The 18,467-nt window shown below is 41.2% G+C and overlaps 1 protein-coding gene across 3 annotated transcripts; it reads right to left on the bottom strand.

Moving 5' to 3' along the window:
• Nucleotides 1-1,614: 1,614 nt before the first annotated feature.
• PENK (proenkephalin) lies at nt 1,615-6,311 on the bottom strand. 3 transcript variants are annotated; one of them, XM_066180981.1, is made up of 3 exons: nt 5,715-6,311; nt 5,449-5,590; nt 1,615-2,597 (listed from the first exon to the last, which is right to left on the bottom strand). In XM_066180981.1, exons 2-3 carry the CDS (start codon nt 5,584-5,586, stop codon nt 1,932-1,934), a joined length of 804 nt encoding a protein of 267 aa, XP_066037078.1. In that variant the 5' UTR covers nt 5,587-5,590; nt 5,715-6,311; the 3' UTR covers nt 1,615-1,931. The 3 variants fall into 3 exon arrangements, with proteins under 3 accessions (XP_066037078.1, XP_066037088.1, XP_066037098.1); XM_066180991.1 differs by having other exon boundaries at nt 5,800-6,311; XM_066181001.1 differs by having other exon boundaries at nt 6,087-6,311.
• Nucleotides 6,312-18,467: the final 12,156 nt, after the last annotated feature.

Here is an 18,467-nt window from a genome sequence, read left to right as displayed (position 1 = left end):
AATCCCCTCCTCCAGATCATCAGTAAAGATATTAAACAGGACTGGCCCCAGCACTGATCCCTGGGGCACCCCACTAATGACCAGATGCCAACCGGATGTCATACAACCACTCTATGGGTCTGGCCAAGCAGACAGCTCTTAACACAGTGAAGAATGCACCTGTCCAAGATGTGGGCTGCCAGCCTTTGAAGGAGTATGCCATGGAAGATTATGCCAAAATGATTTTTCCTTTTATATACTGTTCATATATATTCATAGCTCTGTATACTGTTATTATATAGTTACACGGTTACCTAACTTCAGTACTTTTCCATTAGACAAACATTTCTGAGGGTCTGTTCTAATCTCGCTTCCTGTGAGAATCGAGGTCAAGACACCTTCCCAAGACACTTTCCCATAAACAACTAGCAAGGAAGGTGGGCTTCAGAAGGAGTCAAACCGAAAGGGGGAATTACTTTATCACCTGTGTTTCTAATTGGAGACTCTTGTCAATTATGCTAATTTGCTAAACTTATAAAACTCTAAGTGCCCTATATCATGTGTGCACCTCTGGCACATTTTCAGTGTGTATTTCAGCATGTCGTGCATCTAGAGGGACCTTCATTAAAATAGTAACTGCATTTTATCACCTAACCTTGTTTGGCTCTTGATTTTAGGGCTCAAAAGGCAACAAAGATGGTGGCAAAGGTGTCATATTGATATAAATTTAAAAGTTTAGTTGATCAAAACAATTCATGCTTCAACATACAAACTACATCTCTTGAGATCTGGGAGTTTTATTCCTTGTTAAAATACTGAGTTTTTGTTCACTATGAAGGATGGGTAAAACCAACTGGTAAACTGTTTACCTCATCAGGTACATCAATGCTTGTTTTAGTTTGAAGGCCAGCAAGGTTCCCTCTTTGGCTAAATTATAGGTGAGTAACTTTTTTGGGAAGTGACTAAATGTTGAAGTGAAATAGTAAGGATATCATTTTAGTTCTTCCTTGTTGGATTTAGTTTTTTTAAATAAGGGGACGGGATTGCTGGGAGACGTTCTTTGAGCTTTTATTGCAACATTAGCCTCATTACAGGGTGAGACAATTGAAAGATGGCAACAGCTCACATCTTGCTAACAGTAGTTGAAGTTTTCTTTGTTATAAGGCCTTTTAAAAGTTTTCTAATTGTAAATTGTTAAGAGCTTACAGACATTTGCACAAACTAATTATTAAAACTACACAAATGCTTTATATTTAACAATGGGTGTTTATTTTTCTTGCTATTTAGAAACGTTATACTCTTCTATAAATAAAGCACTGTATTGTAGACTAGAGAAATTATTTTAGTGCTTAAAGTCAAACACATTTGTGATTTTTCTTTTTTTTAATGTCAGTTGTTGAACACTATGAAGTATAAATTTAGGCCTTAAATATTTATTCTGTTAAGTGATCAAAATTATTTATTATTCTAGTGTTCAAAGAAACAGAAAACTAAAGACTGAAGTATGTTTCAACTGTTGTGAGTGCACTGTGACTTCTGTAATTACAGAAAAAAAGATGGGCATTGCTCTGATGGCTTAAAGAAAAATTGAAATGACATTTGTTTAAACAACGGAGAAAAAACAGCACTTCAGAATTTTTGCAGTTAGGATGAAGAATTTATTGTATGTACAATTAAGCAACTCTACTGTAGATGTAGATCCTCTTTAAAGAAAATGAACACAGTAATCAAAATAGTTCTAGCATGGAAATTACAATACAGACTGAAACTTGACTAAACCAGAAATTAGTTATTTGACTTGAAAGAACACGGAACCTGAAACAACAAATCGCAGTTTGCATCATTAACCAAGGACAGTAAAAAACTGTACAGTACAAGCAACACGTTACAATAAGTTATGACAAATAAGGCAGTCTTTCTCATTTAGGACAAAAGGGATAAAGGGAAAGGTATTAAAATCTCATAAAACCACCATATCTCTTTTCCATCTCTGGGACTTCTTTGGAATAAGTTTCCCCATCTTCTTCTGAAGGGAGAATGGAGTCGGCAAAGCGCTTAAGAAACCCACCATATCGTTTCTGGTAATCCAGCCACCACTCTGGCCTGCCCACTCTTCTCATGAAGCCACCGTATCTCTTTTGCAGCTCTTTGGCCTCGTCTTCCAACTCAGGGCTGCGCTTTATGCTTCTCATGAAGCCTCCGTATCTTTTGCTGACATCGCCGTCGTTTTCATTTATCTCTCGATAGCGCGCCGCTTCAGGGTTATCCCCTGTTCCCAGAAGCTCCTTCAGCAGATCAGAGGAGTTGGCAAGGGCATCGTCATCTGAGTCTTTCTTCATAAACCCTCCATACCTCTTAGCCAGGATTTCTCCTCCATTAGCTTCATCCTCTGGTTCTGCCCGATAGAGCTCATCCATTTTCTTCATGAAGCCCCCATATCTTTTCATGAAGCCTCCATACTTCTTTGCGAGCAAATGGTTCTCATCCAGCTCTTTCTTGTCTCCCGGAGCAATGTTGCCATCCTCAGACAGATCCAGCTTTGCCAGTTGCAAGAACTCCTTGCAGGTCTCCCAGGCTTTGGCAGAAGGCAGTTTTCCTTCACATTCTAGTGTACATGCCTGAAAAATGGATGTGTTTTACTGAGAATGATTTGATAGTAACTATCACCTCACTATGACCTTATCTTGGATTTACTTGTTTATAAAAGAGCATGAGTGAGCCTCTCTTTGTGACTGGCTTAGAAGAAATGCCCTTTGGGAACAGCTGATTTGCTACCTGTCTGTTTTGATGTTCTTCATATCCATCTCTGAAGGACAAGGGAGTCTCCACTCTAAGAGATAGACTACCGGATAATATGAATTGTAGGTCCTCTGAGTCAAGGTTGCCCTTATGTTTAAGTAAGTCACAAGTATGTTTCCCATTTCTCCCTTGCACTCATGTGAGTTATGATTTTTTTAAAATTTACTACTGGGAAGCTAAAAACCAATTGTGGTTTGGTTCATAATGCAAGTGTAGAAGCTTATCCAAACTTCATAATTAAAAGTATCATCCAGAATGTTTAGAAAAGAAGTTGCACAGCATGATCATTGCAAAGAAGTCAGCTGTACTATACTGTTTGGTATCTTCAATACACTGCAGCGCTTTAAAGGCTGTGTGTTGCCATTAGTTTGTCCTTGTGGAACAGATTCTTCCAACATGCACCAACAGAAATGTAGAAATACAGGCCCTCTCAGGGCAGGATCAAATTTCCATTTTTTGCTAACTGGAAAGCAGTGATCATCAAAGAGAGGGAAAAAAATTCCTAAGTTGTGTTTTTTCTCACTGTATTGAAAAATTTTCAGGCTACAACATAAGAAAAGCTTTTAGTAGCTTATGCATATCTCATAACCTGTCTTGTGACGATAGTAACATAGATACTAGCTACTATTATCTCTCTTGTATCAGGGGAATTTACTTCTTGTGCAACCATACCCTTCAGTTGTAAAATTAGATGATTCCAGTGTTTGTTCTTCTTGCCCGTGGTTGTCATACCACAATAGGTAAAGAAAAATCATCAATATTTTCAATAAGAGAAAATTCTGACTATAGATGATGTGTTCTAAGGATCCTAACATACTTTAAAGTGTCAAATTAAACTCCAGCATAGCTCTCTCTGATAGCTCATTGTCCACTGCACAACCTGTCTCTTGAGCCTCACTTTAGTCTGAGAAAATTAAATATGATTTTTTCGTATGATCACAAGAAAATTAAAGGTGTTTATGTATTTTGCAGCACAAGAATTTAACTGGCACTACATGCTTATTACCATATATTATAGTCATGCTGTAAAGAGAATAAGATTTCAGCTTGTCTGACTTTGGAATTACTCTAAATCAAAGCAAGAATAGGTCTCTCCTTTTCTCAGTTAGTTTTAATAACCTCCTATTTTAAGATGAACATAGTCCATAATTGTGAGTGACCAGGTACAGTGTGAAAAGTCTTGTAGCTTACAAATACAATGTGATAAATTCAGTTATCATGTTACTAGATACTAATATCTAGAAACAACAATTTCCAAGAATTGTTCACACACGTTTAACAAATACAAAGCATGCCACATTGCTTCCTTACCTAGTTAGCTAATAAACATTTTTACAGAATAGGACTTTGATTCTTTCCTTAATGATTACTGAAGGTGTGCAAGAGAGACTGTCAATATAGACATGCAGAACGTATTCTCTGAAAAGTCCTTCCTCCGTAAGGGCAAACTACCACTTTTTACCCTAGTTGACATTAAAGCTAAAGTTTGATTGAAAACTTATGTAAGCAAAGGGGGAAAAAAAAAAAAGAAAAGAAAAAAGTAGAGGGAAATATTTTGCCAGCTGTCCAAATAATATTGACCTTTTGAGCCTGCTATTGTTAAGAGTTCTTGAGCTTTTGGAGTAAGTAGAAGTACTCAGTGGTTTCTAATTCTGTGTAAGGCTAGAGAGCCGGGTCATACCTTTTGCATGATCCCAAGCAACCAGTGACATGATAGGAGCAAACTTTTAAGATCCTTTAGATGTACCGAGAGCATGATCCCTCAATTATGTGCGTATTTGAGGTCAGGAACAACCGGTGCCACTGGCAAAGTACTTGGCAGCCACAGTTCCCACCTTCTTCAGGAAGGGCTGAGGGACCCCAGGCTTTCACTGATCCCGATCTTTAAATTTCGAGTTGCCTCTGTGACTATTCTTTTAAATTATTTCAACATCATAAAAATTACAGATAACCCGCACCCCCCAGACCACCTCATTCTGGATTTAGCATCTGGAGTTGTCTTAGAAGCAAGCCGAAGTCTTTCACAGGCATATTCCTAACGCTGTGCAGCACCGTGCAGAGAGGAGAAGCAGCGAAGTTACTGCTACTCAAATAGGCTTTAAACCCACTTTTTTTTAGTGAGATGTCAGGCAGATCTTTTCAGCTCGACAGCCATCCTGCCCGGAGAGAGCTCATCTTACCGTGGAGCCAGCGGACAAGGGTCGGGACCCTCCCTCCCGTCCTGCTCGGCTACCCCCCGTTCTGTCGGTGCTGGAATGCCCTGCAGCTACCCCTCCTTCCTTCCCCTGCAGAGATGCCCTCTCCGGTCGGATTTCCCTTCCTCCTTTTCCTTGCTCCCCGCGGGGCTGCTCGGCGCTCGGTGCGGTTTGCCCCCGTCGGGCGGCGGGAGGGACGGGCGGGCTGGGGGGGCTCCTCGGGGCGCTCTGGGTTTGTATCCGCGCTCTCCGCTCGCTCCTCGCCCACTGCCCAGCGACCCCAGGCCCGCTACTCCCTCTCTCCCCCCTTCAGAAAAAGTCTTCCAAGCCACTCCGGTTACTTCCCCCTCTGATTATTTTTCCTATTTCGCTGCTTTTCCCCGCTCCTCCTTTCCTCCCTTCAAAGTTATCGGGGAAGCGGCCTGGCCGCGGGGATTGCGGGCGCAGGGGCGGCGCGGGCCCCGGGGGCGCTTACCAGGGGGTGGATGCCGGCGCGGGGTCCCAGGCGGTAGGCGCAGGCGGCGCAGTCCCGGCCGCAGTCGGCCCGCGCCCTCGGGAGCAGGCAGGTGCTGAGGGCCAGCAGCGAGCAGCCGAGTCTCAGGAGCAACGCCATGGGGCTGCAAGAAAGACAGGTCAGCCGGCAGCCGCCTCCTCCCGCTCCCTCCCACGGCACGGCCTCTCCCAGCCTCGGAGCACGAAAAGGCGGCGTGGAAGGGTTCAAACCAACTCCGCTAAACTCACGCTTTTTAGAGCCTCGGTGATCGCGCTTGCGAGGGAAGCGGGAACCTTAACTGAGCAGGCACTTGGCAGCTGCAAGGCAACTGACCTGCCTTCGGAACAGGAGCGGACCCGGAGGATGAAGCGCCCAGAAGATCCCGTTTGGTGAAAGTGTTCGTCCCCAAACACTTTATCCCTCTCTGCCTGCAACAGCCGGCACCACAGGGGGAGAAGAGACGCACCGCGGAGCGCACGCACGGGATCCCGGCCCCTCCCGGGAAGGGATTCCCACCGGGACGCCCCGAGCAACCTCTCCGACGCCCGGCACCAGCCCCGGCAGAGCCGCCCCGGCTCTCCCTCGGTCCCGACCGCGGGCAGAGCAGCTCACTCACTCACTCTCACACACACACACACGCTGCCCTCGGGGCTCCCGGGAGTTGCCGAGGAAGAAGCTGCGCCTTGCTGAAGCCTTGGCGTCGGAGCCACTATTATTTATAGCGAGCCCGAGCAGCCTCCGCAGGAGCCCCGAGGGAGGCAGGCACGGCCGGGGCCCGCTGGCAGCTCCAGCGAGGGCGGCTCGGGGGGCGCCGAGCCGAGCCCACTGCCGGGGCCGGGCGCGCCGCTGCGGAGCGTGTGCGGGCGGCGGCGGCGGCACTTTATAATTGGTGACCGCGGGGAGAAGGCGGCCTCCCCCAATCGCCGTCGGGCTCCCGCTGACGCGGCGACTACGACATCCCCCCCCGGCACCACCGCTCCGCCGTCCGTGACTCCAGCGGGGCTCGGGATGAGGGGGTGTGTGTGCCCCTGCTATCGCGGAGGGGGGGAGCGGGGAGCCGGCCCCGGGACAGTTAGCGGGGGAAGTTTGCACCGGGGGCGGGCGGGGAATGAGAGAGCGCGTGAGTCATGCGGGGGTGGGCGTGAGCGCCGGCGGCAGCCTCCCCGAGGTAACCCCACTCCCCGGGGCAGCGGGCGCAGGTTCCCCAAAGAGCCTCGCACAACGCGGAGAGCGGGGCTGGGTTTGGGAATTTTTGGTATGGGGTCGTTTTTTGTTGGTCATTTGTTGAGTGTTTTTTTGTTTGTTTGTTTTTGATTCTTTTTTTTCCCCCTCCTTTGTTTCCTCCCTCTCTGCCGAACCCCCAAGGTGCTGGTGCTGAGAGTTCTTGCTGCACGTCTTCTGCCTCCCTTCCTGAGCCTCAGGTGTAAAATAGTTTTGGGGAAGCAGATTTTGTTAGACCAAGAAAGAAGACAAGGGTTTTAATTCGAAACTATTGAAATTCACAAGTATGGGTAGATTAGCGTTGTTGTCACAATTTTGGTGCCTAGGAAAGCACAAATAGGAAAGAACCAGAGAGAAGCAAACCTCCAAGCACTTCTACAAGGTTCTCAAGCACAACAGCCAGGGCTGCTCACTGTTGTGCTCAGAATGACATCTTGGGGACCAGGCATAAAGCAATGACACTGATCCCTGACACCTCTTGTCTGTAGAGGGCTCTGCCCCAGCCACGCTCAGCTGCATTTCTTTGATTGTCAGATGCCAACTTCTACTTCCAGCCCGAAATTATTTCTAGCTGGTCTATATTAACTTGATTTTCTTTCAGCATTGTTCTTCAGTTAAAGGAGTATTTTGCCTGGTGTGTTTCTGGGGTGGGATTCTCTTTAGTTCTCATTTTGCTGAAGCGAACAAGCTGTGCTCTTCATCAGTCTGTCCCAAGATGTCATGTGAATGTTCTGCTCTGCATTTGCTATGGTTGGAACTCATAATTTCTGTGCATGAGTGATGGGAACAGAACACAGTATGTCAGTTGAAATTTCATTAGGACAATAATGTGTAATTATGTTCCCTGGAGGAAGAAGACACCTCAATTTATGCCCCCTCCAGGTCTCATTTGCCTTTCCTGATGCTGCACTACATTGATGTCACACACTCACCGAGATACAGCCAGATCTTTATCCTTTAGAAGTAAGAGGAAATCCAGTAGTATTACTGTATGGAAACCATGATTCTTTGCTGCCTTGTCTTTACATCAGCTATCAGACTCAGGTTAAGGATACTCAAAGGAATGTGTGGATTTTCCAAAATACATCCATTCGAGCTAAAGGCATTGCTCTTGCCAATAATCAGTGCGTGTGAGAAGAGAATGAGGCTCCTGTTTATGCAGTAATATCAGCCAGCTTTGTAAGTGAGCCCTCAAGAGAAGAGGTAGACATTTTAAAAATCATCCCAGTGGGTATATTTATGTTAGCGTGTGAGGGATCTGCATTTGGAACAATGAGTAAATTGCTATGCCACTGAATCAGCAGGATTGCTTTTAAGTTTGTTCCTGAGTTGGTTAGGGAAGCACTGACTAACTCCAGGAGTGACACATTTGATGTCCCTTTTGCTGTAAAGTTTTTCAGTACAAGCAGAGCTTTTTGTGATGGACATCATCAGAGTAGTCCTCTGGGTCACTTATTGACTTTCAGCTCTGCCATCATTTATTGGCTTGCACTCTAATAGTCAGCATGGTGTGACAGGACAGAGAGCCCAGTAGTGTCCTGACTGTTCCTCCAGCAGCGTACATCCCATGTCCCTGGGCTGAGAGGCTGCTGTTTTCATCATTCTGCACACGAGCATCTGTGCTCAGCCAGCTCACTCAGCTCCTCAGCCTGCCATAGCCTTCAGTACTCTGTTTAATGTCACTCACTCTGCTTAATCTGTTCATGATGAAAACCAGCCAGTGTTAGAATCTCACTGTGCACAGAGGTGCGGATAATCCCTGTGGATAAAACACAGATTAAAACCGGAAAAGATAAAGGATGAAGTAAGAGTAAAGCATATAAAAGGACCAAATGAAAGGCTTGTAAATTCTGTGTAGAAGTGAACTAGTGAAGAGGGTTATTTTACTCTGAATAAGCATTTTGGCTGCTGGTGGGAAACAGGGAAAAGATGGGAAGAGATCTAGTGCAAAACACACATCTACAAGGACATTTTCAGCAAGTGAGAGAGCCGAGGTATCAGTGTACAGCCAGCATTGTGTCCAGAAGAAATCCAGCTGTGGCTGTTGCAAGTACTACAGATATCCCTGACACTGGTTCTCTGTTTCTCCCTATATGTTGTTTGCATCCTTAGCTGGTTCCTCTCTATCACTGGTCCTCATCCTAGATCTTTATAGAGGTTGTAAAGGGGTCCCTAGGGCATGGCAGGGTGGAGAGTGGGAAGAAGGTCCTCCCAGCTGAACTCTTGCTTTACCCTTTTCTACAGTGCCTGCTACACAGAGTCCTTTCCTTCCTCCTGAAAGATGCTTATATTCACAGAGGATGTGACACAAGAAAGGGGTGATCTAGAGGGTATTTCCTGAAGAGCTCACTTTTCCCAGAGTCAGCAGATGAAAGCTCTGTAATTCCATGACTGAGTTCAATTTTGTACAGGGAAAAGTATTCTTTGCACAGAGAGGATGAAACAAAGAGAGAATTTAGCAAATTCTGCCAAAATACTACAGAGCAAAGACTACTTCAGGAAAATTACTCGCTGTAGGCATGGAGGGTAATACTTTCTCTGCAATGGTGAACTCATGAACAAAGAAATAGGGCGACTGAAAGAGAAAGAGAACACTTTCACAGCAGTAAAGACAATAGCTTGATTTTTTTTGCTACTAATGTTATAATAAAAATGTCCTGGTATTGATAAAAATTTAAGCATTTGTATGATCCAGAATTACCACAGACACCAACTGCTTTTTATCTGCCATCAAAATATACAAGCCAGAAGAAAACTGTTTTTACAACAGCAGTGCTTGCAGTGCCAGGGCCCCCGTTGCCCTATGGTTTGTCTGACTCCCAAACTTATGGTAGAATGAGATGAAGCCAAGATGAACTCCTCTTCATGTTACTGTTTGAGAACACAATCTGAATGAATTTCTGAAGGGTAGCAAAAAATGAGCAGCTGAGTTAGAAATGAAATGTCTCTTTGAATTAACAATGGTATCTTTTCTGCAGGACCAGCTTTCCTTTCCAAACTATACTCATCATGCTAATCAAGCTGCTGCAAAGTCATTAAATGAAGATGAATTAATATAAATATGAAATAAACATGCTTTTAGCACCTCAAGCAATCCTCCTCAAAACACAGAGCCTTTTTGATAGAATTGAAGAGTAGGAAATGTAGAGCAGCATGTTGATTATTTTCTCAGCTCACTGTTAAAGGTCACAGTATTTCTTAAGATCAAACAGTCGGGTTCCATTTAGCTCAGCCTAAACAGGCTTAATTTTTAATGGGAAAATATGTAACTGGTATCAGAGCCAAGAAAGACATTGCAGGTCAGCTCTCTTATACCAAATATAATCAAAGTCATTAAAAGACACGAGTTTATAATCTGTATATACAAGACATGCATTATTGCTTTTTAAATATCTTTATTAAATTATGTCTAATGTAAGCAGAGAGGAGCTGTAATAAAGCAGACAGGTAGTCAATTACAGTTGGTATGCGTTGCCTAAAATGTACCTTTACAGGACAGAGATGTTCCAGTGCTTCCCAGATATCTGCATATTTCTCAATAAATGTCTAGGTGTATCATTTAAGATATGAAAAAAAATAAGAAAGATCTCAATGATGCAGACATTCCTGCTCAGAGCTGCTGAAGGCTATCTTTTATGAAGAACTGAAATGCTTAACTTTCGGTCTCAGATGAGGCTGGGTCTTAATATTTTTTGCCTTTGAACAATTTATGCCTCTTTTAGAAGGCAAAACCATGAGCAGATCTGGTGGCAATAGGTGATATTTTCACGGAAAGAGCACTGGCAGCTACTGTCCCCGCCTAGTGGTTGATGCCATGTAGCTTTGTAAGGGGAGAGGTGGCTTCATGCTACTTTATCTGAGCGAAATAAAGAGTTTGACAGGCATTCAGTATAAGCATGCAGCAAATGCAATTATTAGTGCATTTATTTACCTGGAATTGTACCAGACAAAGTAAAAATGAAGCAAAGAATTTTATACTGTTCTGTGGAATTACACGGAGATTCATTTTATTACATGCTTCTCTGTTTCTCAGAAACAGATGAATATGTGCACTCCAGGATTTCTGAGATCAGGCCTGAATTGCAGTAAATAGAATGCTGCAGAGTGAATAGAAAAAAACTGTGAACCCCACCCCCCCACACCCCCAAATATATTTGTTATAAAACCATTGTTTCTCTCATTTCCACAGAGGTCATTGGAGAGCTATTTCCAGCAAAATAAGTAGAAAACAGGGTGCTGGGTAGCAGAATAAATTGTGATGGAATCCAGACACAGTGTCTTATTATTTAGGACAATAACTACTCCACATAAGTGGAGCGATTTATCCTGATTTTTTCAATTAAGAAAACTTGTCCATGAATTACAAAGGAAGTATTAGACTCCATCTATGAAAAGGATTGCAGTGTGGAAGGATTAGCTGAAAATCGTAAATGAGAGATTTTGATCACTTCAGTCATATTAAGAAAAGCAAACAAACAGAATCTAAATAATGTATTTGGAGTGTGAGTTTCAATTATTTTCTTGTTATTCACATTGAGGCAGCAGAATTTTGGAGCTTTTTCTCCAGTTCCAGCCTTACATTTTCATTGCTAGTATTTTATTGCCCAGTTGGGGAGTGCTGTGTTCACACTTTAGCACAATATCCAAAACAAGTTGTTTTTGCAGACTGGAGCTGTGAGGAGAGCCTGATGTGTTACATTCAGGCAGGATTAAAGCTGGCTGAGCTCCTCCTCGTGGGGCACAGCATGGTGCTGCAGGGCAGCAAGAGGTGTCTTGCAACTCTCATATTTTGGGTGCTTCAAAAATGTGGCTTAAAACAGTGTTGGTGGCTGCTGTGATTTCCAGCAGCATGACATGGAGTGGTTTTCAGGTCTGAGCTCTCTCCTTTCCACTCCTATCAGGATTTGCCTGAGCACCAACTCTCTCCTGCCGTCTCTGGGACAGGATGGGAGCAGCAAAGGGCTGTGTGTGCTTTTCCTCTTCTGCTGGAGGAGGTCCAGAGTTGATCGGGATAGCACTAAGGGACGTATTTCATTTTGTTACACCTCTACTGGAAACTCCCTTGTTCGTGCTGGGAGTTCTGTCTGCCTCGCAGCCTGCCGGGGCTGTGCAAGCAGCGTTGAGCCTCTTGTGCTCTTACAGCATAGCTTGGTCTGACAGTGGGCTGAATTCCTTAGCTGCAAAAGCAACTTTTTGCGCATCGAAGGTAGAGTCCACTCTACATTACCTTCTGTCACAGTTGCAATCCCTGTGGAATTGCAAATAAGCAGATGATGTTTATGCAAAAAAATTGAGTGGGAAAGGTGCAAAAACACAGAGTTCTCACAAGCACCATATCAAAGTCCGTAATTTTTCTTTCAAAATAAAAGATTTTCAGTTGTTTTACTCAAATTGAGCCACCAGTTATGTTCCAGAAACTGTTTTCCGTAGGGAAGGAAAGGTTCATTTTATCAAGTTATTTAGTGAGGAAGGGGAAAAAGATGCTGACATAAAAAGAATCCTAAGAGTATTTAAAATGAAATAATGTAATTATCATCACATTCCCTCATTTTACACGTTTGACCCATTCTGCTGGCCATTGTTTGTACCTCTTTGTGCTTTGCATTTCTATTAAAAAACCTGGAAATGGAACTCTGACCTTTTTCTTCTTAGATTATTGTCCTTTCCTTCCAAGCTGCTTGCTTTATATTTGAAAGTCATTTAATTTCTCCTGCTGCATAATTGAACACTTCAAAAGCTAAAAAGTGACCTCAGCCAGCTGAGTCCTCCTTGCTTTTGCTGTAGCAAACTGGTGAAAATATTTCATGAAGGCTGAAGCACTGAATTTGACTGGGGTCTAGGTTTAATCTGAAGATTGAAGATTGAATTTAAGGAGAAGTTGGGAAGATCCTAAATGATTTTGGAAGCAGAAGAGTTACCACATTGAGTGTAAATGTAGATGCGGTGTCAGTGCACAAGAAAGGAAAATGACAGATGTGATGTTTTGGTTATTTTGAGATGACATAAATGTATTGGAGAAGACTGGTTTGTGGTTGACTCCTGTCCCAACTTTCAAAGGGGCATCCTGCATTTTGATTGTTAAATGTCCTTATTATGATATCTAGTTTTTCCTTTGTCAGTTTGAAAGCTTGAAAAATTAGCGTGACAGTCACTGCTAAAGTGGAGGTACCATACAAGGATATTTTTAATATAAAAATGCTCACAATAACATTTCCACACAGCTAACCAGCACTGTCTATCCTGGCAAAAGATCTCTGTGCCACCTCAAACTGGTGAATTCAAGTCTTCCCTCTAATGTAAAGTAACTGCTACCTATTAGGACCTGATAATGACTAGCTTGACAGCATTTTGCTAGACAAAGCAATTGATGCCATTTCATAGCCTTTGATTGTGCTAATTCAAATATGAGGTATAGTATTTATACCTCCAAGACAGGACTAAAAATCAGGTATTTCAGACTTTTAGCTTAGGGATTTGGACTTTTTTTGGAGGACCTCTTGTCTACAGTGGTACCCTACAATTTAATCAGCTGATGTGTTCAGACACATGTAAGGTAAAGAGACTGGTGTGTGCTAATATCTCAGAAAAAAAGAAGATGTAGAATATGAAATAATAAACTCTCACAGTGTTGAAATACTAATGTATTTAAGCAGTAATAAATTGTGTTTCAGCTTGCTCAAGTGCATCAGCACCTTAAGTATAGATAATGACTACTGCAAGTCACAGTTGTGAAGTTTTTATGGGATTAGACCAGTTCATGTCATTAAGCATTCCTCAAGCTGATTATATTTCTCTGTCTTTTCTGCTGTTTCCTGCTGTGCATTTGCCACTTCTCTGCAGGCAGCAGTGCTGATCAGTGCCTGAGGCAGGCACTGCACCTGGTTCTGAGAGCATCCTGGTAACTGCTTTTCTGCCTCACCCATATCCTCAGGATGAGGTGGAGTTTTATCATAGCACACTAACTTGACATAAAGGATTTACTGAAATGAAGACTACTCTCTAAAAATGCAGCAGTGTACTGCTGGTCAGCTGATCAAAAATACCACTGGAAACCAACAAGAGTGGGTGGGAAGCTTTCCAAGAGGTCAGGGAGCTTCTAGCCAAGGCTGACCACTGACACCAATCTGGTTGTGCAGCTCCTGGCTTCAGCCCTTGGGGATAGAGCTGTGTATTATCTCACAGGTGCTTTGCTTCCCTTTGGAGACAGGATGTATATAGTAGATGGAAGAGCTGACTGCTGTTTTGAGCCTTAGCCCATTGATTTTACTTGTTTAGGCAGTGCAGAAGCATATAGATTTACCTGAAAGTTGAAGGGTTCCTGGCAGGGGAGCACATTTTATCACTGACAGAATATGCATGTTGCCTTCTAAATATGTGCGAGATGTCAGATTGTTTTCTCCATAGTATGTTTCTGCTTTTGTTAGGAGAGTGATGGAGCCTCTGACAGCACTCAGCAGTTGAGCTTCTGGTTCTTCTGTTAAGACCATAAATGAACTCAGAACAGAGTTGCAGATGGGATGCCCATCATGACTTGCATGTAAGCCTAGTGAAAGGATTTGTGAAGCAACTATAAATCAGCAAACTGTAACTATGAATCAGTGAAATGTAATGAAGTTAGAGCTCATGAAGAAAAATGTCAGAGAAAATGCCTCAATTATGTAATTTCCAAGTCTTTCAAAATGTAGTTTTTGTGGAGGTCTGCTGGACACATACAGTTTCAGTGATTTCTGCTTTATCTTGTCTGCATTTTCCTTTAGTCTTCTGGATATTTGTTGACCTCCAGGTTCTCTGGTACTTGGTAGATCTCCCTGTCTCCTGAGAGTGTGGTGTGCTGTGCCATGGCCAGATGAAAATCTCCTTTGAATACTTCTCATAAAAAGAAATAGTTGTAGCAATATAAAACAGAGATGGGAAAAAAAATGTAAGGCTCAATCATGTTTTTTGATCTTGCCTGTTATTTAATCTTATGGTGAAAATCTTCCACCCATTAGGAGATTTAGTCTGATATCCATATTTGTGTTATCCTGTGCATGGGCTGTTGAAAGGTACTTTGGAGGAGAGAATTGATTCTGTAGTCTAAGTGTGCACTTGAGTCCAAGAAAATAATTACCAGTCCTTTAATAAAAATGTGCTCCATGTGGAGATAAGGTTTGAAATCCAAGGTTGTTGCTTTGAGCCTGGTTTGACCGTTTAACAGTGATGAACTGCACTTGTTTCTGTGTCTCAGTGTTTTGGGTTCAAACCACACCTTCCTCTCTCCTACAAGCCACCTGCCTGCTCTGCTAGGATTCACAGGAGTGTGTACTTTCTATTTTGCACCTGCAAAGTTCTTAATCAAAAAGTTAGGCAACTGAATTCTAATTGAAAACTTATGATTTAGGTTAATTTTATGGTCAGTAAGCTAATAAGGAAAAAAATGAAAGCAGAAGGCAGGGCAATTCAGAGTTAACTTATTTGACATCTATATCTTAGATATGATTTATGAGAATATTTTATAGTGCAATACAGTAATTTTATTGCATATCTTCAAAGAAGGAAACTGTAATCTGAGGCATTCCAAATACTCTACAAAATGGGTTGAGAATAACGAAGAGAGATGTAAATTTTAATTCTTTAAAGGGTAAGTACATTTTAAATTAATTAGATATGGATTAATTAGTTTTTGTTTATGGCAATAAAATGCTAAATTAAATGTAGGTAATATGGAGTGATATGAAGTTCAAAGAAAGGTGGTGACTTTACCTCTCAGTAATGTTTTCAGTAAAGAGTTTAGTTAAATTATAACTTGGAGTTTCCTCAAAAGGTTACCACTATGAATGTGCAGAATCCAATAATGTCTACTACGCATACACAGATGTGAGTAACACATATATTTTTACAGGATGAGAACATTCCTGTAAACCTTTTCATCTGAAAGAAAACTGTAATCAAACTTAATCTGGTATTTTCTAATGCATTTTGGAAAGACAGAATTAATGTCATTTTGTAAAACTCTTCATTTAACTTTTGCAGAGGTTTATGGCTATTTTCTATGTGACTGTATGATATTTAGTTCCAGGAAGCCAAATAAAAACAGAGGTTTGCTTGTAATCATGTACTCCTTCCTAGAGCTCATGAAAAGAAATTTCACTTTGTTTGAGTTGTGATTAATGTCTTTTGTGCAGTTACCTGAGCTACAAATCAGAACATATGGAAGTTGTGGGGGATAGTATCTGAAGCACAGTGATCTAGGTATTAAATAATTGCTACTTTTATGGATCATTGCTTCTCAAACATCATATAAAAAAAGATAGAAATTACAGTACAGAAAAGAAACTCATGGCAATAGTAGTCCTGCTAATATTTACTCTCCAGGTTGCTCCTTTTTGTTCTACTTTTTTTTTTTTTAAATTTTTTTTTTTTGAGTGTAAGGAAAGGGTTACAGGTAATCTACCCCAAAAATCAGCATTTAACTCACCCTTTAATAACAAATTCCATGAAACAATGAGAGATTGTCAGCACTCCACCTTTCCCTGCCTGTTCAGAGCAATCTCCTTGGCTAATCTTACTTAACCTCTACCTAACAATTAAGATCCATTGTCTCAGTCCCATGAGGAATCTTTCATGGCTGAGGAGTACAAAGTGTCACCCTTTAGAAATTACTGCCAATATCTTGGCTGGTCAAATCCATGTTGCTACAGTGATGCTATATTTTGTATTCTTGATGAAGTTCAAAACTACTTTTTCTTGTCTATGTGTCATGTACTTACGTTAATATTTTTCCAGTCTGCCAGTTTTTATGGCACTGATCTTTTTACTTGTTATGCATCATTTGATTTAATTCCATTGCAGACAATGATTTATAACTGCTTTATTATAAAGAAAAAAAACACCAGAAAAAAAGGAAGAGAGTTACAGGATGGTGAGCACTGACATTAAACTGAGCTAACATCTGATGTACTTTTCATAAAAATGTTTTAAGATAATGATCATTCGCCCAAATTAAACTGCACATGAGGTAAATGGTGGCACCCCTATATCTTGATTTAGTTTCATCCAGTTGATTTAATTATGCAGTGTGGTACATTATATCAGTGCAGTATGGATATTTAGGAAAGGTCACTTTATTTCTTATTTTGATGCTTTGGTGAACAGTTTATTTCAATAAGAATGTACATATAAACCCATAAATATACATTGAAGAGAGACCTTGGAAAACTTGTTAATTCTGTTACTATTGGCAAAGACAAACTTAACAGAACCACAAAAAAAATCTCTTTTAAAATTCAGTACAAGTTAGATTTTTTTAAAGTCTCCACTACTGCCATCCAAGAATCTCAAAGCCTTTGATTTAGTCAATCTCATTCTTGCAGTGGCATTGCTCTCTATGTGGCTTAGGGATGAATGTAATTCCTATTGATGCTATGTTACCTGAATTGCTTCCTTCCGAATCAACTATTTAGAATTTTCTTCATATAACATTAATTTCTTCTGCGTGTTCCTATATGCTTTGATCTTTTCTGATGTCACTCTGTCAATTTTCTCTAATGTCCTTAAAAATATGGGGGAGGTGAAGCCTTTACCTGAAGAGTGACTACAGATTACTAAACCTTTCAAGGGTGACATTTGCAAAAATTTGACATTTCTTTGTTATCTCAGGTTTTTACCCTCATGAGCAGTGAGAAGATCAGAACTTTGTGATTCCTATTTCTGTGTCCTCTTGAATGACATTTCCCATTTAACATTCACATTGCTTCATCTCAGGCAGCATAATAGAATAGACAACAAATTCCTTTGCTGACAGAACACAGTTTATGTGGCCACATTTCTAACTGTTGATGTGCATAGATTTCAAGGAGTTTCATTGTCTTGTGCACAAAAAACATTCGCTACACATTCTGCTGAATTTTAATTCAGCTAAATTGCTGTTGCATATTTATTATAAATATATAAATATAATATATAAAATACATTTATATATAAATACATAAGTATAAAATATGAACGAGAAAAACAATTCTTCCTATTCAAATAGGTACTTACCTTTTATTTTAATGCCATCTGTACCCCTCAGTTGCTTGAGTTTTACTCTGTCACGCTCCAACTTTACTGGTTCTCTTACAGATGACTCCTCATGCTTTGTGTTGATAGGGAAAAGTCTTATGTCATTTCTTGAAGTTTCAAAAGCAATTCTGTAAACAAGTTTGAAAAATGTAGATAATGGCAGATAATGATCAGAAAATGTTAACTGTCACGGAAATTGTTTATGAATAAAAGGGAGCTATGTTTAAGAAAATGTTGGTAGCATGATGGATATGAAATTTTGATTAGTCAATGATGTATTTTACTATTCAGGGACAGAAGACAGAAAATACAAACTTTTCATAACACAATTTTTAAACTTCCATTTTAGGAGAGGCAGCAGAGAGGCAGAAGGTTGCAAAACAGATGAAGCAAAAAATAAATGTACGTGATTACAGATTTCAGTTACGGCATTTAGACCTTTGCCTAACATGTCTACATTTGTCAAATCCAAGACAAACTCTATAGAGTCTGATAAATAATTTGGAGCTGCAGTTTGCAAGGTTCAGTCAGGCTAAGGTTATCTCGGCAGTAAATTATTTCTCATCCATCACTCTCCGCATCTTGATTTATTGCAAGACAGATTTGATAAGGTAGGATTGCTTGCACAAAGAGTAGCTTTCCTCCATTTCAGACTGCACATCACAGGCTGTTGTATGTACTCCTTAAACTGAAAAGCAAATTTTCTATAGTAAATCGGTCAATATGGAAACAAACTT

Source organism: Chamaea fasciata, unplaced genomic scaffold (genome assembly GCF_029207755.1).
Source record: "Chamaea fasciata isolate MVZ Bird 193981 ecotype frontalis unplaced genomic scaffold, bChaFas1.0.hap1 SCAF_1, whole genome shotgun sequence".
Taxonomy (NCBI): domain Eukaryota; kingdom Metazoa; phylum Chordata; class Aves; order Passeriformes; family Sylviidae; genus Chamaea; species Chamaea fasciata.
This window is presented reverse-complemented; position numbering and strand designations above follow the sequence as displayed.